Source organism: Gossypium hirsutum, chromosome A06 (genome assembly GCF_007990345.1).
Source record: "Gossypium hirsutum isolate 1008001.06 chromosome A06, Gossypium_hirsutum_v2.1, whole genome shotgun sequence".
Taxonomy (NCBI): Eukaryota; Viridiplantae; Streptophyta; class Magnoliopsida; order Malvales; family Malvaceae; genus Gossypium; species Gossypium hirsutum.
In genome coordinates this window covers 52,168,803-52,196,687 of record NC_053429.1, presented here as the reverse complement: position 1 = coordinate 52,196,687, position 27,885 = coordinate 52,168,803, and the positions used below count along the sequence as shown (strand labels likewise).

The 27,885-nt window shown below is 33.7% G+C and overlaps 2 protein-coding genes across 2 annotated transcripts; one reads left to right on the top strand and one right to left on the bottom strand.

Moving 5' to 3' along the window:
- Positions 1–1,281: 1,281 nt before the first annotated feature.
- LOC107963044 (ETHYLENE INSENSITIVE 3-like 3 protein) lies at positions 1,282–4,273 on the bottom strand. Its single transcript, XM_016899643.2, has 2 exons — positions 3,937–4,273; positions 1,282–3,482 (listed from the first exon to the last, which is right to left on the bottom strand). The coding sequence occupies exons 1-2, from the start codon at positions 3,969–3,971 to the stop codon at positions 1,445–1,447; spliced, it is 2,073 nt and encodes a 690-aa protein (XP_016755132.2). The 5' UTR covers positions 3,972–4,273; the 3' UTR covers positions 1,282–1,444.
- An 8,410-nt stretch (positions 4,274–12,683) lies between these two features.
- LOC107963045 (CCR4-NOT transcription complex subunit 9) lies at positions 12,684–27,885 on the top strand. Its single transcript, XM_016899644.2, has 9 exons — positions 12,684–13,055; positions 14,343–14,414; positions 15,502–15,591; positions 15,819–15,861; positions 24,075–24,181; positions 25,194–25,289; positions 26,500–26,690; positions 26,807–26,876; positions 27,484–27,885. Exons 1-9 carry the CDS (start codon positions 12,867–12,869, stop codon positions 27,592–27,594), a joined length of 969 nt encoding a protein of 322 aa, XP_016755133.2. The 5' UTR covers positions 12,684–12,866; the 3' UTR covers positions 27,595–27,885.

The window sequence follows — 27,885 nt, the reverse complement described above, 5'->3', positions numbered from 1 at the left end:
AAAATTTATATTAGCTTGCTAGTTATTGACCAAAACAAGGGTCTACAATAGGAAACTATTAATGATTTGTAAAACCAAAAAATCAACTAGCATTGGTATTTTGAGGAATATGTTTTAATCTTGTTATGTTTGGAAGAAGCATTTATAGTTATAGCAGGAAGAGAAAAGCATCATGTAACGAGGCATGACAGAAATCCCAACCAAACCTCCTATTTACAAATATAGTACAATTGATTTGTGGTAGAAACTATCCCTATTTAATCTGCCAACACGTCCTTCGATTGCCCCCTCATCTTGGTGTTCGAGTCATCTTCATTTGTTGTAAGAATAAAGGACTTGGTGAAGTGTATATCATTTGCAGGCAGGCCATGGCTACTTGTAGGAAAAGTGAGAAGAGGATTTGAAAGCTAGTGTATTGGCTTACTGTCAATTTTTTTTCGGCAATAGGTTAGATTTTTTTATTTTTTATTTTTTACTTTTTTTACTCTCAAATTGTTTATTCTATAAGGATCCGCTTTATCATGCATGGATTTTCCTAACATTTATTTATGGACAAATTACTTACTCTGAGACCTAAAACAGTTGCAGAGCCAATTGATACACTCATTAATCATCTATTTTCAATATGATAAACATGAAAGTATGGGTATTTAATCAACTGGATCCCATCCTAAATTTGATATTACAGATAAGCCAATAATATCTGCTTGTTGCTCTGAATGACCTTGCTTTTTGAAGTTCATTGAGATCTTGTAGATTATCATTCATTCATGGAGGTGTCTATATACTATACAATAATCCAAAGCTCAAAAAGCATCAATCTTGTAATAAACCAGCCCTATACAATGCAAAAGCATTGGCTATAAATCATAATAATCAAAAGCAGCAGCTTATATAGTAAGGGGAGTAGAGTAATGCAGGTTCGGGGGGCAAAGCCTTGAGAAAGTCTGAGGCTCTAAATATAATTAACTAAATACAGATGGAAATTCATTTATTGGGAAAGAAATCAATCGAATAATTAGTTTTTCCGTCCAAAGGAAACAAGGAAAATATCACTAGGTTGAGGAATGGACACATCTAAAACCGAGACATTGACCACAACCCTTTCATGGCAATTACCATTGAGTGGTAGCTAGGAAAATGGCACAAAATGTTATGTTATGTTACCCTTTTCCTTCTTTGAAAGGAGAAGAGCATTGAGCAAAACTAAAATAGAAAATTTGACTTGACTCAGTCCTAGCATGCTCAAATTATAACACCTGTACTAGAAAGACCAATGAATAAGAGAAACTCCTCCATCCAAATCAATGATGAATACATAAGTTTGCAGTTCCTGCAAAACTAACACCAAACAATGTTTATGTATCATTCATAAATGAAACAGGAGTTGAGGAGAAAAGGTTTTACTTGCAACCTATTTTTCTAGCATCTCAATTCTTCCAACCTAAGCACCAAAGTACTGTATCAAGTCATCATCAAGTAGTTCATCTAGTGAACTTGTACCATCAAATGGAAGTTCAAAGGGGCTATGAAATCCACCAAAGAATGATGGATCACTTGTTGGAGAACTGAAGGGATTATGGACAGCTCTATCTTGCTCATTATGCAATAGGTCTTTCACATAATGATGCAATTCTCCCCCAGCAATTTCATGTCCATTTCCACCAGGTGCTGATGCATCAACACCATTTTCTGGCCTAACATGCAGGACATTCATGTCCATCAGAGTTTGTTGACTATCATGACCAGGCCTTAATTCAGCTGATTGATTATAAAATTCATATGCAGCACCTTGGTGCAGCTCATGTTGCTCTAATGTATAAAGCATAGGCCTCTGTGTGGAAATTTCAGTAGCAGTAGGGATGGCAGGATAATGGCAGTATTCACTCGCAGGTAGATGTGGCTGAACATCTAAACCGTCCTCCACATGTCTTAATTCTGTGCTTGCATCATTTTCCTGCTGAGTGACAGGCATATGATATTCCATAAAAGATAAATCAGTTTGGTTGATGTCAGGCAAAGTGCTTATTGACTCAGCATTTTCACGTTCATAATGCCGTGGTCCAGGTTGTTGATCACCATGGCTTGGTACAGATTGTTGATCACCGTGGTTTGACATAGGTTGTTGATCACCATGGCTTAGTACAGATTGTTGATCACCATGAATCGGCAAAAGTTGTTGACGACCATGGCTTGATCTTAAACGAGGTCTCTTCCTCCTAGGTAGTTTTGCCACTCGCTCATTGATTTGTACTGGATGGGGATCATAGTTGGTAATATGGTTTGACATAGGTTGTTGATCATCATGGCTTGGTACAGATTGTTGATCACCATGGATCGGCAAAGGTTGTCGATGACCATGGCTTGATCTTAAATTAGGTCTCTTCCTCCTAGGTTGTTTTGCCACTCGCTCATTGATTTGTACTGGATGGGAATCATAGTTGGTAATATAAGCCACAGGCTCTGCTGAAACAACTCCATGGGAATCATAGTTGGTAATATAAGCCACAGGCTCTGCTGAAACAACTCCATCATCAACACCGTCGACATCATAATCACTGTCAGTACTGACAGCAGGTTGTTTCTTATCACTACATCCAAGTCGAGGCAATTCAGTTACACCAGATGTTCCATTATCACTGCTAGGTTGCTGAATCAGAGCTTCCTCACGGGCCAACACTCCCAACCATATTGCACTCTCCTTTGCTGTCATCTTATCCTGTAAACATTTCGACTGGCGTACATGCCTCCGAATCTTTGCAGTATCAGGTGACATGTGCTTTATCACAGATGTTAATACTCCAACTTTCCACATCTTTTTAAGATCATGTGGCTTCTTATAAGGAGGACTTTGACCCTGTTGCAGCCCTAGTTTTACCCACCAATCCTCGTTACCAGTAGGCCACCAAGGTGGAGGAATTCTCTTTTCTAAAGGATACTTCCTCTGAGGAGGATCACAGTGCTGCATCAAAGAAGACAAGAGAGAACCAAGAGTAGCATCTTGCAGGTCTTTGAGACTGCTCTGCAGGTTTCCATTTCTACCGTTATCCGACTCAATCATAGCTAAACAGTCTGCCTCATACTTAGCTATGGCAGCTGGCCCATTCTTATCAAATTTCACCTTTTCTTGCCACCAAGCTCTTATATTATCTGATGAACCACTTACAGGCTTACCCTTTTCCGGAATGATGCCATAGACAAATCCCCGCGCTTTACAAACTTCCATTAGTTTCAACATATACTTAAGAATCCCGTCTTGAGCTCGGGACATTTTCTTCCTCTGAGCCTGATCAGAGGTCTTCTTCAACTTTTGCTTTTCCAAAGCCTGTTGGACCGCAATCTTCTGTCTTTCCCTAATCCTTTTGAGTTTGATTCTATCTTTCCACATTCGTCTCTCCAATTCATCTGCTTCAATCTCTTCCTCACTCACATCTTTCTCGGCTATATTTTGACATCTGAAATCATCCACTTCAATGTCGGAACTGTCAACCAACAAGCCTACAATCAATCTTTTGTTGGACGAAAAGGACATAAACCCTAAGCCAAATTTTGAAACTTACTTCTACCTTCTTCTTTTTTTGGGGTTGGGGGGGGCGTTCTACCATTAAAAAGCCTTATCAGATATAAAACATGAATCTTTTTCCATTTAATTGGCCCCAGAAAAAAAAAGTATAACATCCATATTTAAATTTCATTCTTCTTCTACAATATTAAAATTAATAAACCAACAAGATCAAAATTTGAGAGCATTTTATCATATTATACAGTCTGATCAATGAAATACCAATTACAAAATCCCATTTCTTATTCAGCAAACAGCCTGAATCGAATACTCCGAAATTCATCCAATATTGAAAAAAACAAAAAAAAATGGAATAAAACAAACTTATGAGTTTAATTTTATTAGAAAAGGTGTATATTTATATGAAGCTATACCTAATATCAGCTCCAATATCTTCTAATTCAGCCATGAAACAAGGGGTAAAAAGCTCAAAATCTTTTTTAACTTTGAATGGCAAGACAAAAGAACTAGGAATTGAATTGACTCTTAAGTCAAAGAAAACGATTCGGAAACTGAAATTAAGGAGAAAAGAGAAAAAAGAAATTAAAGTACAAATGGAGTTTTGATAGCTTCGGAAAAGATTGCGGATTTCAATGCAGTGAAGTTAGAGAGAGAGAGAGAGAGAGAGAGAGAGAGGAAGAGGTAGGCAAAGGCAAGCGAGTCCAAGTAGAACAGAACAGTTTGGAATGCCCATTTAGGGACAGATATCCTGCATTGCGTCCACATACATGCATTTTATTTGCCTCCATCGATTCTTTTTAGGGGGAAAAAAAACTTACCATCTTTTGACTTGAGGGTAAATTACAAAAATGTGACTTGAATATTAATAAGTTAGGTTATCTAATTTTAAAAAGTTACAATATAGTCATTTAATTTATTGTATTTATTTTTTTTTCCAATTATGTTAAATCCTTAATAGTTAGAGGTGGTAAACGGGTGAGCTCAAATTGGGCTTTCTTCGAACTAGGACTTTCTCGGGTTCAAATTTTCTCAAGCTCAAATTTTTCGAGCTCAAGCTTTCTCAAACTTAAACTTTCTCGGGCTCAAATTTTCTCGGGCTCGGGCCCTATTAAATTCAAATTTTTCAAACTCGAATTTTTTAAATTCGGGCTCAGATCAAGCCAGGTGAGCTTTGACGGATTCAAATAATTTTAAATTCTCTAAGTTATAAATATTTTAATTTTGAATACAATAATTCATTTTCCTTCTATACGATGACAACCACAATTCAATTGTACCTTATAAAAAGCATAAAGTATATATATTTAATAGGGTTCTTTTATATAAAATAATTAAGTTGTTAATCATATGTAAAAATTATTATATGATATGTATATTAATTAACAAAAATATATTTTATTATGTATTATATTATATTGACAATTAGATCTATCTTTCTTATTAAATTTATAAATCTAATATTTATATTTTAAAATGCTTTTTTCGAGACCCCACATATATTATACTAAACCCAAACCCAAATAAGATACCAATTACTATCCAAAGTCAAAATAAGCTAATTATAGCTCAAATCTCAAGTTCAAAATTAAAAAAATAAATAAATGTAAGTATGATTTGATACTTCTAGCAGTGATGGTGATGCTACATCCTAAGATAAGATGTTTTAGGACAACTAGAAATCAAATACTCTAAGCCTCCCACAGGGTCCTCATATGATTTTAGTGAAGATGCCTGATCTTAAAGTTCACTAGGCTAAGGTTTGCAAACTAGCTCAAGGTCCACTGGTTGGCAAGTCATTTATCCATAGTTTGTTGTGTTGTGTTGTTAGTTCCATCAAAAGACACGAGTCAAACCCTTCAAAGGTACGCCATGAAGTTCACGAAGTCTTTTAGATAGGGTATAACAATTACCCCCAAACGAGAGAAAGTTATAAAGTGACCTTCGCGAGCTTGTTGGGGAAGTTCACACGATAGGTGTAGATGGTGAAAGTTTGGATAGTTGATTTGAAGTCCGCTTTGAAGTATTACATATTTTGTGAATGTTTTTATTTTATTTTTAATGTGGCCATCTTTTAAATTTGAAATTTGAATTTGGAATGATTGAAGTTTTTAAGTTTGTTGGATTTATGGCGGGGTAAAAAGATTCATGTATGTACATTCATATATATTTAATGATAAAGTTTTGAAACATGCTATATATTACAATGTATTTATTAGGTTCCCAATGAAATTGCCATTGTTATTACTGTTTGGGTGCACGTGGCAAATTATGATTGGAGCAAGTTTTTAGTATATAGGAAATAGTGTGTGCGTGATAACTTAGTAAGTTTCAAAGCAGTTGAAGGGTTTTGTCTTAACTTATAAATAGGAATAAGGGTTTGTAATTTTTATCATTGTTTCCTTCCCGAGTTTTCTAGTTTCTGACCATTGTTGCCATTGTTGGTGCAATTTTTTTGTCTCGTCTGTGCTTTTGGTGTGATTTTCATTGGTAGGTTTTAATTGTATTCGTTTTTCTTATTTTGTTCTTAATTTTTATTTTAAATGTACTAAATCATGGTCCCAAGATCATTTAGTGTTCCCACTAAGAGTGAAAAATTCAAGTGTTCTACATCATTAAGGGATATGTGGAAACTATTAAAATGTAGAGGAGTCACATGTTTTGATAATTTCATATATAAATTTGATATTGTAAAGGGGAAACATTGGTTGAGTGAGATGAACAACCACAAAAAGGCAAATAGTTGTTTTACTTTACCTCTATACAAATTTGAATTAGGTTTTCATCTACCTTTGCACCCATTTCTGTTGGAATGTTGAGTTCATGTTAAATGGCTCCTGGTCAATCGATGGGTTCCTCATGGAGGACCTTAATGGTATATTTCTTAGATTGTCAACTACCTAGAGAAGAATCTTATGTGAATGTATTAACGAGGATATACATAGTATTTCTTGCTAGTGAAAATAAGCAGAAAGGGTTCGTAATGTTCACTACCTGGATAGAGGAAAAGTTATTGTTGATAATACCACTAGAAACATGAATTTGATGAGAGATAAATACATAAAGATCAAGCACACTTGTGGTTGGGAATTTCATTTTCCTTTGGCTTGGGTGAAACCGTCTAGTGAAAGAAATACTTAGGATCCTCATTCATTGAGCGAAGTAGAGGAGGCTCAATTGGAAAGGTTGCAAACAAGTCTGCCAATTAGATACGAGCAAGTCCTTAGCTTGAGGAATGTTTGGCGATTTTCTTTGATGGAAAAAATTCCTAATTGCTTGGACGAAGAAAATTTTAACACTCTCGGCAAAGCTTAGCTTGATGGAGTAAAGCCATGAAATGAAGCTTGGCCATACGGAGAAAATAGTATAATGGAAGAAATTCTTATAGAGTTGTGTAAAGAGCCTAAAGATTGGATGTCTTGCAATGCTTTTTGTCCCGAGTGAAGATGGGACTACCGTAGTAACAAAGGAAAAAGTAGCAATCCTACTGCAAATGTTTCAAAAGCTACAAAGGGGCCTAGAACTACAAAGGTGACTGGAGGTTCGAAAGTCACTGATATTGTCCAAAGAGTTAAAATTATTGACATTAATTAAAAACCTTTTAGAGAAATGAAAGCCTACTTTAGAGGTCCGTAAAAAGAGGAAGAAAAATGCTCGTTCTCTTCCTAGAATTAAAGAAGGTCCATTAGATAGGGATGCAATGAACAAAAAATGTTGTGCAGGCTCTTATACACACTCTAATGTTAGAGGTATTATTTTGAACATTTTAATTTGTTGCATTTACTTTTGTATGTTTTTGTATTTTCTATACGAGCGAACCATTATAGCCAAGTGAAGCACTCACATTAGAGATGAATAACAAGAGTAAAGAATCTAGGGCCAAGATTCATCCCTTGAATGTTTCGTCAGGCTATGATATTTTTTATGAAAATTTTCTTGAAATTCTTACTTGGTCTTCTAGTAGTAATTTTAGTGTGTGTTGCTCTGTATTGTTTATTTACTTGTCAAATCTTTCATAACGATTGTTCGTTTGTTGTGGAGAGGACTTGTGTGAAGATGAAAGTTTGCATGTAGGAGGTAACGAAGGTATTTTTACCAACCCTAATGTTGTTATTGCGAATGATGTTTCTACCCCCCACAACCAGGTCACTCGTACTTGTCTAAATTTCTCCTACAACGTACACTTATGTTTTCATTCCTACATCGAACATTCTTACCTCAACTATTTCTACATTAGTTTCCCCAACCTTTTCAACTATTAGTGTAACACCCCCCGCCCGACCTGATCGTTGGAACTGGGTATGGAGTGTCAAAAGTTAAAACCATTAAACTGATGAACCCATTTGAAAACCAAACATCTTAGCTCGGCGGATACTTTGCGTTTTGGAGTGATATCCCATTATTGAAAAACATATATTAAATTAAAAGCGATTTAAAATAGTATTACGCCACTTATAGTTAAGGAATACGAAAACTATTGGAAAAAAATGAGTTTGGAAAACGCAGCGGAAAATAAATTTAGGGAAAAACCAGAGTTTTAAAATTTTTCCAAAACAAGATCTTGGTTGTGATATCTAAAGTAATAAACACTCAATCAAAATTGTACCTTTTCGATTTGTCTAGGATGAGCGCTTCGACCGAGTAGTCTTCTCCACTATCCTCAAGCTCACGTCTACTGAGTGTGGGCTCGTTTCGAATAAAGAAATTTCACAAAAATTACCAATAGGGTAATTTTGTAATTCCTCTAAACTTTTGGGTCAATTTGTAAATTAAAAAAATATCTCTAGATTTTTCTCTTTAATTCAATTCAAGTGTGTGTAAATAATTGCCTAAGACTCTCTTCATATAGAGAAAGTGTAGAGAGTTCAACTATAATTAAACTTAATCACTTTAATATTAAATTAATATAATATTTATCAAGATAAATATTAAATTAAATTTAATAATAAATCTTATTAAAATAATATAAGGTTTAACTAAAAGATAAACATTAAATTTAATTTAATATTAAGATAATCATTTTAATATTAAATTAATAAAATAATATTAAGATAAGTATTTAATTTAATTTAATATTAAACTATTAAAATAATATCATTTTTGAAATAATTAATCTGAAATCAAATTTTCTAGTAAAATTCTAGTAGGAGTGTAACTCTTCCACTACTCAACCACCGATGACCAACCGCCTTTGGCTATTGGGACACTGCCGTCGCAGCCATCGGCACTACTATGTCTAGTGATGCAGGTGTGACACCATTACGGCACCCCAAGCTGGTTCGGCTATTGTCAGTTTGGTCCGAGTCAATGATGACTCGATCTGTCCGATTTAGCCACCAGTTCAACCAGGTTTTGGGTCTTGGTCTCTGTTTTGGGCTCTCGGGCCCAATTTATGATCTCATGTCTAATTTTCAAGTTCAATTACCCATTAGGCTAATTGTCTAACTTGAAAATTAACTTCTAAAAATATCATATTAATTTTAATTAATTTGATTAATTTAATTTTACTTTATCAAAATTATTTTTTCAAGAAAAATTTTTAATCAAATTCTCTAGTTGAACAATTCTTGCGACCACCTAATTTAATACATCAAATAAATTGACTCAATTAAAATATTCTCAAAATCGTAATATTTTCTTTTGATTCAAATGCAGTATAATCGAGCTTTTGTTGAGCTAGCGGAGGGACCAATCAGACATATACAATTAGGCTCTAGTGATTACAATTATGTCTAGAAGCATTGTTCCGATAATTTGCACTTACTTAATCATGGAGTCAGTCCACAAGAAGTACTATGATTGAAAACTCCTTATTGTATATTCTTTACGAAAGCAATTCATCCAACTGCTTTGTCCGATGACTTTGTCATGCGTGTGTTACCCTTATATGATATCATTAATTCCTTTTAATTAAATATGTTTACTCTATACAATCCTATTTTATCTTATTGCCACCATTGTGTCTTCTTAATGATTAATATGATCACTGTTAACAAATGATTGTGATAAATTGCTCATTCAAGAATTAGCAACCCGCGGACATGTTCCATATTTATTAATCTACACAATGCCAATAAGAGGATATTATTAACTCTTTAATTGAGCTATTAATTCCACTATTGCTAGTAAAGCCATGCCATACACAATTCATGTACCCAACATACTAGCTATGGGTTCGATCATCTTTAAAGTATAAGCCTCCACTTATATCAATGCACATGAGTTGCATATGCATGGTTAGTGACTAACTCATGATTTAGGTAAATGATACCATGAACGTCTGAAGTGAATTAATCTACAAATGAATTTAGAATTAATTCATCTTAGATCCAGTCCAATATATCATTCTACCAATGAATACATCTATGTCTCTACTCGTGGAGTCAACTGCTCCGATAGCCAAGAATAGTCATCTCCCCAATTGAAATTATAGACGACATAATAATCATTCTCAGTATTTGAATCAAATGCCCATTTTGATTCTTTTACGAGATTGCGGACTCATTTAGATTATCTACTAAAGTAAGTTGTCTTTCTTGCAATGTAAACATTATTTACAATGCCACTTATCTTTAGTTTGAACTTTAGACAACCAATGAGCTAATATTTGCTTGTCACAATTTCGCTATGCACGCAAAATATATATATAAAAAGAAAATACAAAAGACATAATAATGAAATATGAAATTAACTTTATTTTTTTATTCATTGTTCAAATAAATAGAAAACACATGTTTACTACAATATGGACACATTTCCCAACAAAAAAATATTTTGTAGAAGGCTTTTAAACAATCATAGATTTGATTAAATCTGTAAACAAATCATCACTTGAATAGAAGTTAAAAAAATTCATTTCTGATTGTCTAACAACATTAAAATAGTTTGGTATGCAGCCCAGTTAAACTACACACGAAAATCTAGAAATACAAAACAATGTTCTTAAATACAAGTTTGGTTTCAAGTTAAATAAGACGGAATTTACCAAACATCCTAATTCCCTAGAGACTTAATGTTACACCAAGACAAGAAATGGCTCACAAATAAGCTGCAAATTTAGTTGAATACTTGCAACAATACGTCCAATCTAAGAGCTTGAAAATAAGAAGGAAAGAAAATAAGAATGAAAGAAGCTATGTAAGTTCATAAGAACTTAGTGAGTTCCAAGGAAAACACAACCTCACAATAGGGTTCAACAGACACAGTTAGACCAAGACTTAGACCGACAAAATGGTACGCCACTTTCGACGGATATGATTCTCCCTGTTTCTAAAGTACCTATTGGTAGATACTTCTGCAAACAAACATAGCCCTATGGAGGACACTATTCGCTAAGGGTGACTCATATATAACAGACCCAAAACACAATTGCTTTATTGTATGCCACCTCTACGGCTACCCCTTTGACTGTTTCACGTACGTTCTACGCTTCATGTAATGTTTACGCTTTGTCTAACACAACCTAGATAACATTAATTGACTCAACCTAAATTTGTATAGCCTTTTTCATTATGTTAATGGCATGTACTTAGGGATATTTGATCTAATGTTAGAAATGGTTAAAATGGTTGTATAAAGGTTGTGATTTTTTGAATTTGGTTTTAGTCATGCATGGAAATGATATTAATAGCTTGATAAATATGTTTTAAATATGTTTTAAAATGTGGAATGGTTGGTTTAGGGTTTGAGCCAAATAATATTTTGCATGCTAAGTAGAAATCATTAGAAACAAGGACTTAATGGTCTTCCTGCAATGTCACAACTTCACACCCTGAATGTCGCGACATCAAGCCATTTCGTCGCAATGTCCCTTACTTGAGGTCGCGGTGTCGACCTTGTTTTATTTCGTCAACTTTGCAATTTTGTCCTCATGTTGAGAATTTTGGCTACTAAGCCATGGAAGTTGGTACATCCACTTAAGATGTTTTGAAAATATTACAGTTTAGTCATCGTTTGATCTCAAGATAATATTAAGCTTTTGAAAATTCGTATTTGACCCGAAAATGATTATTTATCATGTTTTAAGCATGTAATGCTCGTAATGGGGTATTTAATGTTGGAATTTGATTATAGATGGTCGTAGTTGCTCCAACAAAAAAAATGTGATATCTTATGGATCAGACTCTGCGATCGGGTTGGGTGTGAGGTGTTACAAACTCAGTTAGGAAAATCCAAAAATGTCTTATATATTTAAAATAAATTATATTATTCTAGAGTACTTAGTTTTTTTTATTTAAACAATATTAAATAATTTGCATATGATGGAATTTGAACCTATAATATTTGAATTGATAAAACTTTATCTTCAAATATTTTATATATTTTAGTTTTATTATACATACTTTATTATCTCCATCAATTATACATATTGACAATGTTATTGATTGAATTAATGTAAAAAACTAACTCGATATTAACTCAAGATTGATGAAAACATCATGATAAACAATTTTAGTGTATTTAATATTTTTAATATGGTACATTTACATATTTAAATTTCATTTGACTTAATTTGATCTCATTTTTTATTTTAATATCATATATATATATTACATATTTATTATTAGTTAATTTCAAATAATATGTTTCATTATTTATTAGATGTTAATTTTAAAGGGTAAAGGTCACCCAACTAGTAAGATAATTTACCTTTATTTTAAACATACGCATGTACTAAAAATGAACTGAAATACTCTGTTACTTAGGGATGAGCAAAATTCAATTCGATTCGAAAAATTCGATAAAATTTTTAAATTTTAAATTAAATAGTTCGTGTTATTTAAGTTAATCAAGTTATTTGGATCAACTTGAATAAAAATTAAGTTTTTCGGTTTAACTCGAATATGAATTATATAATTCGAGTTATCTAAAAATCCGAATAAGAAAATACAAAACTACATCATTTTGATAAATATTTACTTTTTTTTAAAGTTAAAAGTCAAAACTATTAAGTTAAAAGGTAAAATTTTTATATTATTTTTGTAATTAAATAATTTTATACTTCGTTTACTGGTTAAATAATCAGTTCTTGTAAATGTAATATTAAGTATAAATAATAGGATTAGTTAACTCGACTTGACTTTAAATTTTTTAATTTAATTTAACTCAATTAAATTGAAAAAAAATTTAATTTAAATTGAGCTAAATTATTAAAATAAAATTCGTTAACTGTATTCCACTCAACTCGATTACATACTCCGCCTTCTAAACAGCAAAGACACCTGCACGCTGTGAAACTCAATCGGACAGAAAAGCTTCTCTCTCATTCGAAACGAGAAAACAGAAATCTGTACAAAAGAAAACCGCAATTGATTTTTTTTGGAATAAATTTTTCCTATTTCTTTAAATGAAGCAAATGATGAATATGCCTCAAAATCTATCGATGAACGCGCCTTTTGGGCTGCCCAGCACCTCGAATCCAACTTCCGCCGGAGTGCCGGTGACTAAGGATCGGAAGATGGCATCGGCGGAGCATTTGGTTCTCGACCTGAGCAATCCTGATCTCCGAGAAAACGCTCTTCTCGAACTATCGAAGGTAACAAAAAAAAATCCTTTTATAGTATTTTACTTGAATGAATAAAGGTTCTTTTTGGTCGTCTCTTTTTATTTTTTATTTTTTTAAAAAGCGGGTTATCAATTGAAAAAAAAAAAAAACAGTGGGAGTATGGCTTAAAATGAAGTAGAAACTTGAGGGAAATTTGATCTTATATCTTTTATTTATATATTTTAGTTGAGGTGCGATTTATTATAGTTTTGTTGCTTTTAAGAGAACAAAATCTAAAAAAGAAAATCGGAATAGGAAAAGCCCCATGTCTAATCTGAAAAGAAGAAATAAATTCCTGTAAATATGTTAACTTTTTTTTTCTTATTAATAATTTTGGGTTTGTACATGGTTATTTTTCCTGAAAATAACATTCATCAAAATGGGTATGACATGCCTTTATGGGACTTACCGTCGTTTTGGCTAAGTAGCCATTGATACATTTCCGTGAAAATGATACATAATAGAAAATGAGAGTTTTTTGGGGCTTTAAGATAAGGACTATTGAATTATGCTATCAATAATTTGGAGAAGAAGAGATCCTGGAGAATAGTTACTACTTGAAGTTTGGATTGAATTAGAAAAGGGTAGAATTAAGAATCTGTTGAAAATGTTCAGTCTAGAGCATTAAAAATCTTAGACTATTCTTGCTATCTACTCTAGTTTTTAACTGTAATCGTTGACCATATTTTTACATACACTATTAGTTATTTGCATGAAGGTTTCACGCCATTTCTCATGTTTAGCTCCTTAAATATGTCATTGAAGCAGATCATATGTATTTTGTATTTGTTCTATATTATAATTGTCTCATATCTTTTCTCAAAGGAATGATAGGTCCTGGAATTGGAATTGCTTTGTCTATTTCTTTTTCTCCTTGTGATGCATTATAAGTTTTCTCATGCACTGCCTTCGGTTTTGTTGTGAATCATTTGCTTTTCGTTTAGCTGCATTTGCATGCATTATCTTCATAATGATTCTGAATATTGAAGTTGAAATACACGCCCTACCTTGAGAGTAGTGAATTTTTCAACAGTTAACTATTCATCAAGCGAGTGATAGGGATATTTGGGCGGTTGATTGAATTGAATTCATCATCTAGGGCTGTCATCTTTAAAAAATAAAATATTTGGATTCAGTGTTATTTTATAAAGGTTTAGAAGTTAGTTAAAACAAGGAATTATTTCAAGATTTGGCTCCTTTAGTGTGGAATTCATTTGGTACTGTAGCTGCACTCATAGAGATATGCCTAATAAACTTGTTTTTGTTTTTTATTTTTAGAAGAGGGAACTATTTCAAGATTTGGCTCCGTTGTTGTGGAATTCTTTTGGTACTATTGCTGCACTTCTACAGGTGTGCTATTAACTATTGGTAGTTCGAAGTTGCTTCACTCTTTCCTCTCCCATCCATTATTTTTTCTGCAATTTTTGTAATTTCTTTTTCACTATCTTCAATTGACTTGATAGATAACTTATCAGTTTAGATGCTGATCTTTCTTTAATTTATTGGTGTTGATATCCATGCTTTAGTTATGGTGCATATCTTTCACCAAGTTGATATCCTTTTATCTTTCTTATGGTGCAAGTTGGTACTGTAAGTTTGGACATGAATGTCAACTAAAATGAGGATAGGCATATTATTCGAAGCTAATGTGAAATATAAGTGATATTTTTTTCTTCAAAATTAGAACGTGAAAGATGATAGTAGGCTTATGTTGTTAGTTAGGTAAAATTCCTCAGTAACATGCTTCGTTTACCAGATCAATTGTGAATCTTCATGATTACTTCTGTCATGTCAGTATACTGCTGGAGTGTTTCTATATTTGACTTGGTTTTTTTAAAGAGATTTTACAATGTTCAACAGCATCTTTAGTAACATAAAGTTATCAATTCTGTTCTTTATTTATTTCTTAGTTGTTCATAGTATGTCAAATTATTGCATTGTTCAATTTCATTCAAATCTATATTATTTGACATATAGCTCAATTTGTAATATTCCTTCTCTTAGTACCTAGTTAACTAGAAAGGGAATAGGAAGAGGTAAAAGAATTATTTGTATTAACAGGGGATATAGAAAGGCTAAGGTATATTACTTTTTGGCTAATGAGAAATGACTTATTGAGGAAAAAAACTGCTAGTCGATGTCAACAATCTTTACATCAAAATAAGGTTATATCTAAGGTATTTGGAATTTTGGTTTATTTTACATTCTTATCATGCACATTGGAAATGTTATTTTACACTGAACATTTTAAATCATGGATTTATTTTTTCAAAACAAGTGGGTTCTTTATGTTTTCAGTCTAATCATCATTTGAGTCTTGCTAGATGCCTCTTACATATTCTTTTATTAATTGAGTTGCCAATTGGAAATTGTAAAATTCTTCTGGTTTCAGATTTACTGTCTTAATTCCTTGATGCTAAACCATGTTTACTTGCAGGAGATAGTTTCTATTTACCCTGTTCTCTCCCCTCCAAATCTAACTCCCACACAATCAAATCGAGTTTGTAATGCCCTTGCTCTACTTCAGGTGATATGTTTTTTGCCTGTTCTAGTTATTCTGTTATTTGAATATTTACTTCACTAATGTAACTTATTACTCTGATATTACTTTTTATCTTTTAGTTTGGTTTGCAATTTTTCTCATATTGTTGTTGAAGAGAAATAGAAGATAAAGTTATGTGCAATTTGTTTATTATTGTATTTGTCTATTCAAAGGCTCTGCTAATGCATCATGATTTTAATCTTTTCTTACAGTGTGTGGCTTCTCACCCGGACACAAGGATGTTATTCCTAAATGGTATGTTCTCATGTGATGAGTTTGCCTGGTCTTGAGATTTGTACTTTGTTTCTTAATGCATGAAGGGGATAGTTTCTAGCTTCACTGTGCATTGCTTCTCTTTCTAATTGGTTCTTGAGATCTATCAGAATATTGTCTTGAATTATTGATTATCCTTTAAATATGAAGATTTTGAATTAATTAATCTTCTATATTAAATCAGAATAGGTACATGATATATATATACACACCTCTACACAAATAAACAAGGAAACTACCTCCTATAAAATAGTAATACTAAAACAGAATAAAAATTAATTAGTTTCTTGATTTCCTAATATATACAAAATAGGAAACTAACTCCTAACTTTGAGGACTAAATATTTGACACTCCCCTTCAAGTTGGGTTGTACATGTACGTGCCCAGCTTTCTATACTATCTCCAAAGGTTAGGTCCTTGGAGAGCCTTCATTAGAATATTTGCACACTGCTCCCGAGTTGGAGTGTATATTACTTGTACTTTAGAATTCCCTATCTTCTTTGCAATGAAGTGTCTATCAATCGTAACATACTTGGTTTGATCATGATGAACTGGATCCTTTGCAATATTGATGATCGTTTGGTTATCACATTTGAGCTTCATAGTCTTTCCAAATTTCATACCCAATTCTGCCATTATTTGCCTGATCCATATCCCTTCACAAATTCTAACTGCAAGTGCTCTTAGCCCTGATTCAACACTGTTCTTGGAAACAACAGACTGTTTTTTCCTTTGCCAAGGCACAAGATTTCCCCACACAAAGGAACAATAACCTGTAGTTGATTTGCTATCTATCTGACTCCTTGCCCAGTCTGCATTAGGGTACAACATTATATCTCGGTAGTTAATCTTTCTAAATAGTAACTCCTTTCCAGGAGTCCTCTTTAGATACTTGAGAATTTGGTATACTGCCTCCATGTGTTCCTCCATTGGATTGTTCATGAACTGACTTACTGTGCTCATTGTAAAACCAATGTCTGGCCAAGTATGGGAAAGATAGATAAGTTTCCCTACCAGACATTGCTATCTCCCTTTATCTATTGGAACTCATTTTTCACGATCGAGTTTTTTTTTTGGAGTCCATTGGAGTGTTTGCTAGTCTATAGCCAAGAATACTAGTTTCCTTTAGTAAGTGTATTTGCGTTGTGAAACAAATATACCTTTTCTTGGTTGAGCCACTCCCATTCTTAGAAAGTACCGAAGAGGATCAAGATTTTTGACTTCAAATCCTTCAGCTAATGCTTGTTTGATCCTCGCTTTCTCTTCCATATAATTTCCAGTTAGAATGATATCATCTATGTAGACAATAAGTACAACCAACTTATTTACCAAGGAATGCTTCACAAACAATGTGTGATCAACTTGGCATTGGATAAAGCCGTGTCCTTTTACTAACTTTGAGAATCGACCAAACCATGCTCGTGGAGATTGCTTCAGCCCATATAATGATTTCAAAAGTTTACACGCCTTTCCGTTGCCATAGTTTTTCTGGATCCCAGATTAAATCTCTGTGTAGACCTCTTCGAGATTTTCATTTAGAAATGCATTCTTGATATCCAATTGATGAAGTGACCAGTCTAAATTTGCAGCCAAGGTTAGAAGTATTCGAATAGTATTAAGTTTCGCAATTGGAGCAGATGTCTATTGATAATCAATTCCATAGGATTGGGTGAAATCCCTGGCTACCAATTGTGCCTTAAGCCTCTCAATGCTTCCATTTGCCTTGTGCTTCATATTGAATACTCATTTGCAACTTATTGCTTTCTTCCTTGGTGGAAGATCTGTAATAAACCACATGTCATTTCTTTTCAAAGCACTAATCTTTTCTTGAACTATTTGTTTCCAACCTAGATGACCAAGGGCTTCTTGAATATTAGCTGGAGTTCAAACTAAATCCAATTTTGTGAGAAATGCTCAACAAGTCCCGAACAAATTTCCATGGGAAAGAAAATCTTTAATTAGATGTTGAGTACACTTCCGAGTACTGTAACACCCTATACTCGGCTTGGGCGCCAAGCCCGAATACAGGATGTCACACTATCGTCTCAAGTCACATACATCAAGTAGAAAGCTTATTGTAAACAAAACGTCCATCATTTTATTGTTCGTATAGATTTTAAGACATCCAATCAGTTAACTATCATTATTACATGCAAATTATTTGTTAATTGGTCTTACGTACAGTTAGAAACATGCATAAGGGCCATTTAGTAAAAATTCAAAAAAATGTCTGTAGGTATCGATACTGACATTAAGGTATCGATATTTTATCGATACTTGGAAAGACACGATACCAAATGAGCATACTGTTTTCAGCCAAAAATCTCAATTATCGAAAATTATCAGTACTTGCTATAAATTATCGATACTTTAGTTTTGAGTATCAATACTCGAGATAAGGTATCGATACCAAATCCTTATTTTGTTTTCCTATATGTTTTAATTCATGGAGGTATCGATTTTTAAAGCAAACTATTGATACCTCTACTTCTGAAGCTAAAAATGCAGTATAGAAGAGTAAATAATTCATCTCAAATAGTTCCTAGGTAACATGCATCAAGTACTTTATTTATTTTATCATTCAACAGTTAAATTTAACACTCTAAAATGTCAATCATCCAAACAGGAATTGTCATGCCAACATCAATGTCTATTATTCTAGCATAATAACATAAAAATCTTATGAGCCAAATCAAAATGTTTAAAAGTCAGTAACCAAAATAGTTCTACCACGTTGCCTATTTCTCCAATACGAATATAAATAATAGAGCACCTACGATAAACAACCAGTTTTCCTTGGATCACTCCTTCGATAACCACACCGCCCACACCGTGATGTCACTAATCTGCGTATATTGAAATGAGTGAGTGAGCTTCAACAAGCTCAGTGAATGCAAAGAATTTCCACAACGCAAATATAACATCATGCAACATTACAAATCATTTACTCACAAATACCTTAATCTTAAGTCTAACATCATATAGTATTAAGTCATGCATCATCTAATAGTTCATTCTCACAATGCATACATACTCATTTAAGCATAGAACATATTCCACATGATTGCATAAAATATGATAAATTGGCACTTGAGTTATGAAACATAGTGAGCTCTATCATTACACACTGGATATGCGGATCTCTTTTACACCACATAAACTCATAGAGTTAAACATATCCTAAAAAGCGAAACATAAAGTTAACACTCTTCTTATTTCCCCTCACATGTCCTGTTGAATGGAGCTTAGCTTACATTCACTTATTCCTTCAAACATGTCCCAGGGCCTCAACGTCCAAAACCACTATACGTATAAGTGACTACTCACAATCTTATGGCATGTCAATTATATCCAATGATTCCAAAATCACAAAGCCAAAATATCCGAAAACAACACATAATACTTATCGATTTTCCATGCACTATCACTGTCGAATGACATATTTTGCAAAACACTCTCATAGTTGTTTAGCATATAAATTGCATGTATATAAATGTACTTCATACAGTAGTCACTATATCCACATATCACCTTTCATGCATAATACATAACCACAAAATCACGAGATAATTATGGATTCAAGGAAACTTACACTCGAAACTTGGAGTAGGGGTTTAGACTACAACTGAATTCCCAAATAACACATGACTTGTGTTTATGAGTAGCAATTCCATACACTCACTATTTATGCTTTTGTCGAAAAGTTGAAAGCTCAACTAACGCTTCCCTAGCTCGTACCAAGCTGTAACGAATTCGAAGCTTTACACACATAAATCATACAATAACTACAGCCAAATAATAACCAAGAATTTACTCAAACCAACTAACACACAAGCATTAAGCTAAGTTCCCATGTATCTTAAACTATTAGCATAACGAACTTTAGATACTAATATCTCGATCTATACTCAACTTTTTTATCTAAAATCAGTTTCGTTCATCTAATTATTCATATACGCCTAATTCACAACCTTCAAACTAGACAAATCTACTCAATTAATCGTATTGACATTTTTCGATATTTTTTAGGCGATTTTCACAAAATTCATTTAAACATGAAAAATCCATAACGAAACTTAAAGATAAGTTTAAAAACCTTCTAATCACGCTAAAACAAGTTGAAAAACACTTTGGAACCAAGTTTTGACTCAAAATCCCAAAATCCACCATTAATGGCTTGATTTTCGATTTTTATTTAAAACGTGCAATTTGAGGGCTAATAATTTAGATTTAGAGTCTAAATAACATTAAAAAAATAGATACATGAATAATTACCTTTTTTGAAAGAATGGATGAGTTTTGACGTAAATTCGAGAAACCCATGTTTGGAGATGATGAAATCTATAGAGTTTTGGGTCCTTTTAGTGGGGATTTATAATGGTAAATGACTTAGAATGATAGGAAATCAAGATATTGTGGTTTGAGAATCAACAATTGATTGAAAAAGTGAAGGAAAAGTGAGGGGCGGAAGCACAATGAAGGGGAAAAGAAACTGACTTCAAAACATGTTGATGGGAAAGAAATATGTTTAATTTTATAAACTGGTTAAATTGCCACATAAATGCTCATTGTTTTGACTCCTTTACAAATCGGCCTTTTCTCTAAAATTAGGGATTTCTAGAACACTTTTTCAAAAATTGATTTAACAGTTAAGATGTCATAGTCGAAAACATTATCGAGTATCAATCTTACGAAATTTTGAGCACATGTAGGCTAAAATTCTTAAAATACTCTTAAACCCTATTTTGGGATGTTACAAGTACCTTTCCTTAGGGCAATGGGTAATTTTAAATCTTCTATTTGATTCTCCTTCTGCTCTTTGCTCATTCTTCCCTCTTATGTGAGTTTCTACAGTTGTTGGATTCGCTTCAGAATCTTGGACAAGTGTGAGATGTGTCATGGTTTCAACCTCTTGAGTTTGCCTCCCTTTTCTTGAATAAACCTGTAGTTCCTTAGTTGCTGATTGAGGCACATGTTTGTTAGGACAAAATGGTGAAGTTGACAGATTAGGTACAAAAGGAATCGACTCACAACTTGGATTCAATGAGGGATGTTCAAACGTAGGTTGACTTGGAATAGGTTCAAAGCTTGGTGGCTGATAACTTGAAGCAAATAGGATTTTTGTTCAAGCAAGGAATCCCAACTCCAAGACTAAAATTTTGCTGTGATCTCCCCTTAGATTTCAGTCTTGGAAAAAAAAACTGTTTTCAAAAATGTAGCATCCATGGTTTCAAAAACTCCCTGAGTAGTGGGACAAAAGCATTTATACCTTTTTTCTGTTTGTGGAGTAACCAATGAAGATACACTTTGTGGATCGTAGATCAAGTTTGCTTTTATTGTGTGAATAGACATGGACAAAGGCTGAGCATCCAAATACCTTTGAAGGTAGGTTGGATGATAGGAACTGGGCATGTGGAAAGAGATTAATAAGGACTTGACGAGGAGTTTGAAATTGAAGGACTCGAGATGGTAACCTATTGATAAGATATGCCAAAGTAAGGATAGCTTCCCCCATAGGTATTTTGGTACGTTACTGGAGAACATAATGGAGTGGGCCACTTCCAACAAATATATATTTTCTCTCTTTGCAACCTCATTTTTCTTTCAACCGCAAATTTTTCTTGAAGACTTGAAATATTCTTTCAACCACAAAATTTTCTTTCATAAGAAATACCCAAGTCTTGTATGGTCACCAACAAAAATTACAAATCACTATGCTCGTTAATGTTTTTGATTCGTGAAGGTTTCCAAATATCCCTATGAACAAGGGAAAAATGTTTTGATGGTTGGTAAGAAATCCTTGGATAGATAGATCTAGTATGTTTTACAAGTTGAGAGATTTCATAGTTGAAAAATTTTGGATTTTTAACAAATGAGTAAATAACTTTCCAAGGTATAAGAAAATAGGATGTCTTAACTGATAGTGCCACATCATGATCTCACTATCCTTATTGACACTAGAACTAGCATTAAATTGACTTGAAACAGAAGCAGATAGCTTGTAGCAGCTACTAGGGCTTGTTTAGATTTAGGTGGCTTAAGGAGGTATAATCTATTACACATCTCAGCATTGCCACTCTTCCTCTTCGAACCCAATTCCTGAAAAACACACATTTGGAAAGAATGTTGTTAAATAATGGTTATCACGAGTCAATTTGCTGATGAAAATCAGATTACAATCAAGATTAGGAACATAAAACATAGATTTGAGAATGATTCCAGGTGATTTTTGAACCGATTTGGTCCCGATCACTTTAGATAAAGTGCCACCATCAACAATCTTAATCGTGAGATTAGAGTGACACGATTGATAGTCAAAGAAAAATGTCCCATCTCCTGTAATATGATCTGATGCTTCTGAGTCAATGATCCATTGTTTTGATTGTAATTTACTTGACTTAGCATGCAAACTTGTGGCCGGTGCAGCGGTAGAGTGCTGTGTCAGAGTGTTGTTCAACAACAATTTTAGCATATCTAGCTGTTCCTTGGTGAAGTAGTTGGATTCATTTGTGCAAAATTGTTCCCCCGTGACATTGGCTAAGTTTGCATGGCTATCTTGGGTTGATCTATTTGGCTTCCAATCTGTCAGTTTTCTGTGTAGCTTCCAACATGTCTCCCTTGTATGACTGGGTTTAGAGCACTGGTCAGACCAAGGCAGCCCCTTTCTCGGCTGGCGGTTATCTATTGGTGTTAGAGACCTTGAGCTACGAGCAGCAAATATAGACCCATCTGGGTCCAGACAATTCCACTCATAAAACTCAAAACATATCTAATTGTTGCCAATGGTGAATTAGAACATTAAAATACTGAGTTACCGTTAATTCTCCTTAACAAAGATCATGAAGAATTATCTCCTCTGCGAAAGATTCTAAAGTATTTTCAAAACTGGGGTCAGTTTTACTCACTGCCTCCCATATTTCCTGAGCCGTTTCATGTAAGAGAGTTTTCACCAATATCCACGTTCATGGAGTTTGAGCCATGACATGATTTAATGATTTTCAGCCTTCCACTTCTTGTAGTTTGGATCAGTTTTCTTAGGAATTGGAACTTCTCTAGTCAGGTAATCTTCTTTTCCTCTTGCCATGTTTGAACATCCGGATGATTGGAACCACTGGAGATAGTTCTGTCCATTGAGTTTGACTTGTGATGAGAAGAGATAGGTTCTCAGAAGTTTCAGAATTTCCAGAACTGGGTTGGACCAGATTTGGGTTGGAAGGAGAAGATGTCTTAAAGACGGAATTCATTGCTTCATTTGCCATTCCAGATTTTGTTTTTCAGAGAAGAAAAAACTGAGATTGTCGGAAAAAAACTGAGAATTCCAAAATGAGATGGTGATGGCTAGGGTGCCAGAATGAGAGTGTGACGACTAGGGTTTTTTCTTCCGAATTTCCTATGCTTTGATACCATGATTTTGAATGAATTAATCTTCCATATCAAATCAGAATAGGTACTTGATATATTTACACTTCTACACATAAATAAATAAGGAAACTACCTCCTATAAAATAGTAATAACTAAAACAGAAAAAAAAACTAATTAGTTTCCTGATTTTTTAATATCTACAAAATAGGAAACTAACTCCTAACTTTGAGGACTAAATATTTGACAAGTGTCATAATGCAATTGCGTCTAAGCACCTGATACAAGTCATTCATATTTGATTTACCAATGCTAAAATTGGGAATTAAATATTTTAAGTGATACTTGAAATATTATTTTCACTATAAGATTTCTTTTAAGGAAAATTATCCTGTGTATTGGTAGTGGAACTTTAAACTCCACAAGCAAGGTTAAATGGACATTTATGAAAATTAATATTAAATGGAGGATTATTACTTGAATGTTCATGAATTACAATCTAATGCATTTTCTTAGCCTTTGAGTTCATTAAAAGAGAAGAATATTGATTGAGGGTGTAAGTTGGTTTCTTAATTGTTCTTACTTTTGAGGTTATAAGGCAGAAAGCTTGAGATTATGTTGGACATTCATGTCATTGTCTCTTCTAAGTAACTTTGAACTAGAAGTCCTTTCCTCTGCCACTCTATGCCCTTTAGGCTGTGTGCGGCCAAATTTTAAATGCTTATACATTCGTGATATTACTTGCTTCTTCTATAGTAAAGACAGACAGTCTTTTTGTCTCCAACATAAAATTGTGTGTTCTAACTGGTGCCTCTGATTTTTTTTCATTTGCAGCTCATATACCCCTGTATCTATATCCTTTCCTTAATACAACAAGTAAATCAAGGCCTTTTGAGTACTTGAGGCTTACTAGCTTAGGTGTCATCGGTGCCTTGGTGAAGGTAATTCTTTCTTTGATTTAAGTTGATTGAGTTGCCAGCAATGCAATCTTCTTGGATCATAATGCTATTGTACATGTTAGTTGAGCATACTATGCTGAAGGATATGCATGATCCAGGAAGATGTGAATTAATTCTAAAATCAAAGCGAATTATGGGGAGAATGGAAGTAGCCTAATATATGATCTACTATGAAAGCTTATAGAAACGAAGATGCCATTTACTGACTGCTATAAATAGGACCAAGGGACCTTGCATGATCTGCAACAGATGATTATTAACTTGGATTGCAGCATTTTGGGACTCACTGTCAACTAGACTTGCACTAATTGTTGTATACGAAAAGCATCCATAGCTATTGTAGAAATCTTTTTGTAATTTGGTTGCCAAATGTGTCTCACTTAAATTTTCTTCTATCTTTAGGAATTATACATTTCTTGTTTATTAGGATCTAATTCTCTGAACTACTGGAAATCTGGAACTAGAGAATTGCACCATTGTTATGCGCTGCTTTGAGCTCAGACTTCAGAGGAATGTTCCCCTTTATTTTGTAGGTAGTTAGTAATGTCACCCAACTAGTAAACATAAAATGATGATGTATCAGAGAAGAAGATAAAAACGGAAAATAAATTACTTATCTTGCTTTTGCTTTTCCTGTTATAGTCCCCCTCTAATTTGAGAGCATGCAATAGATGCTCTAGAAAAGGGAAAAAAAAGAGGGGGGGGGGAGCGGGAGGAAAATAAATTACAAGTTTTCTTTTGCTTCCCCTATTATAGTCCCTCAAAACTTGGAAGCATGCAATAGATGCTCTGTGTTTGGTTTTGTATAATATTAGGTACCTTTTGCTTATTACATGTACTGATATCTGCTTGCTTGCAACACTTAATTTAGGAAAGTTACAGCAGTCAAGTAGTTAATTTTGATCCAAACTAGCATTTATATCTTTGTTGTTATTCATAAATGTTGTCTTCATAATGCTTCTAAATCTATAACTTAGTTTACTTTCTTTTATAGGTTGATGATACAGAAGTTATTAGCTTCCTTCTTTCAACAGAGATAATCCCACTATGCCTCCGAACAATGGAGATGGGTAGTGAACTATCGAAAACAGTTGAGTTTGTTAATTCTTAATTTCTCTTTTTCAATTATGCTGAATTAGCAACTTTTTCTGTTTCCCTATGCATTCAATCTTAAATTATGTTTGTTATTCAAGTGGTGAAATTTGGTGGAATTGTTTGATAGCTGACATGCATGTCTGGAGGTATACATGGACGGGCAGCCTGCCCACGCTTGCAATTGCAGTCCATATTTTGTGTGTATGCACCATTTTCCTTATTTTTTTCTGGTAGACAAATACCATAAAATGGAAAAAACATTATCATGTAAATGCATATTTGATGTGTTTATATATGATATATTAAAACTTTTTTATAGTGACATATCTGTTTCTAATATAAGTTTTATTTTAAAATGGTTGGGTTTGTGTATCAAAATTTAGGCTCCACTAGCACTCCTAAGCCCTATTTTTAGTTTTTCTTGGGCTTGGTCTGGACAAGGGCCCACATATGCACACCAGAGTATGCAGATGCAAAGTTTCAACTTTGCCTATATTTTATAGCTTCCGAGTAATTTGAATCTATATTTTTGGCCTTTTCTATTTCTAGCTGATGCCCCCTTCTTTCTCCAAGTCCTCTGTTAGGTTGGCTAAGAACAAATTTTGCTGTACCTGCCAACTATCTTCACATTAAGAATTTGGGACAGTGAGAGTTTGTATCTTTTGCTTCTTAAATGGCTGTTGAGTTTTATCTTGCACGACTAGTTCATAAAGGGCTTTGAATGTTCTAAATGCGTTGTTTCTCTTCAAAGAACTAGTAATATACTGGCTAATAAATGTGGTAATGAGATACTCCCCAACCCCTTCTCAGACAATTTACCCTTTTTGCTGGCATCTCTGTTCACTTGAGCTGCTTACAAGGCAGCAGCTCTTGGTGAACCATGAAATCTGAAATTGATATACAGTTGACAACTGTCGTACCTCATTGCTGGAGTTGATATAATTCATTGGATTATATATAGGGAAAATATTGGCACATTGCTGGTGCAAATTTTGAACTCCCAAACAAGGTTTGGGCAATGGCAAGTGTCCTATAGGGTATGGTTAAATATTAAAAAAATATATATGCATATAAAAGGACACATGGCAATCTTTTAACTCTGCTTGTGGAGTTAAAAAATTACATTGCCAGTGTACCAAAATACTAACACTTATATATAAGGTTCTTGCTTCCATGAAATGTGACAAATGATTATTTGGTAGCAGGTTGCCACTTTTATAGTTCAGAAGATTCTATTAGATGATGTTGGGTTGGACTATATTTGCACTACTGCAGAGCGATTTTTTGCAGTTGGTCGAGTTCTGGGAAATATGGTTGCTGCAATTGCTGAGCAACCCTCTTCACGACTTTTAAAACATATTATTCGATGTTATCTTAGATTGTCAGACAACCCAAGGTTTGTTAGTCAAGTTGATCATGCTGTCACTTGTCAAATTTTGGCTTTAAGCTCACCCTCTTTCTTGAGGACTATGCTTAAATTTACAATTTCTTTTGCCTGTCTTTGTAATACAGAGCTTGTGATGCATTAAGAAGTTGCCTTCCTGATATGTTACGCGATGCCACTTTTAGTACTTGTCTTCTTGTAAGTACTGCATGTTTAATTCATATTTTAAAAAAAAAAATTGCTATTGTCAAACCCATGTTATTTAAATTTCATTCTATTTTTCATGATAGTTGAAAGTTGTATATTGATCAATTTGTTAGACATTTTTAATCTACTCAAAATTAGACATAAATGAGGGTGGCTTGTTAAAATATTAACCATATAAAATGTTATTCACGTGCGTCAAACTAATTTAGGTGTACACATATAGAAGTGAGTTTAGGGAACTGTGGAAGTTAAATGCTTGTAGACATTAAATTGACTTTAATTGTCTTTGATACTAATAAATGGAAATTTGTTTTTTGCTACGTCAAATGGTATTAATAATAATACTGAAGAAAAATACTACTACCTATGGAAGTTATTGATCTCTAGTATTTTATGCACTTAAGTTGATCCATCCTTGACATATCTGCGGAGTTTGGAGAGCAGATTTTTGTTGGTGCTATAAGTTTGATTGAGTTGTGGTCATTGATAACTGCTGGTTGTTGGCTTTCATGAGGTTATTTAAATCCATTCACTTTTGACAGTGCAGTGCATCTTTATTAATAATATTATTATTTATCATGTTTGATGATGGTTATAGGAGGATCAAACCACTAGGAGGTGGCTGCAACAGTTGCTTCACAATGTTGGTGTGAGTCGGGTGCCAACACTTCAGGCTGGTGCAGGGTTTGATCACATGCTGGTTAGCTGAGAATCGTACCATCATCACTCATTGTTTGGTTTAAGCAGGCAGGGAGGCATCCTTGTATGATTTATCTAACTAGTTTTTTTTTTTTTTGGTGTATGTTAATTTAATTAGATGTTGTAATTAACTATATGTCCATGAAAGGGAAATCAAATCCAGCACTAGGAGAGTAAAGCTGTGTCGCCAGTCGTTTGACTGTTTTGAATATAAGTTAAAAATGTAGAATGAAAGTAACGATGAGGCTGCTGCTGCTTCTGGCCAAGAATAATAATAAAAAAAATGATCTGATTGGCATTA

Excerpts from the sequence above, each read along its gene's own strand:
- LOC107963044 (XM_016899643.2), bottom strand. The coding sequence starts at position 3,971 with ATGGCTGAATTAGAAGATATTGGAGCTGATATTAG. Across the intron at positions 3,483-3,936 it reads GATATTGGAGCTGATATTAG|TTCCGACATTGAAGTGGATG; the intron begins GTATAGCTTCAT and ends GTTGGTTGACAG.
- LOC107963045 (XM_016899644.2), top strand. The coding sequence starts at position 12,867 with ATGAAGCAAATGATGAATATGCCTCAAAATCTATCGATGAACGCGCCT. Across the intron at positions 13,056-14,342 it reads CTCTTCTCGAACTATCGAAG|AAGAGGGAACTATTTCAAGA; the intron begins GTAACAAAAAAA and ends TTTTATTTTTAG. Across the intron at positions 25,290-26,499 it reads GTAGTGAACTATCGAAAACA|GTTGCCACTTTTATAGTTCA; the intron begins GTTGAGTTTGTT and ends ATTTGGTAGCAG.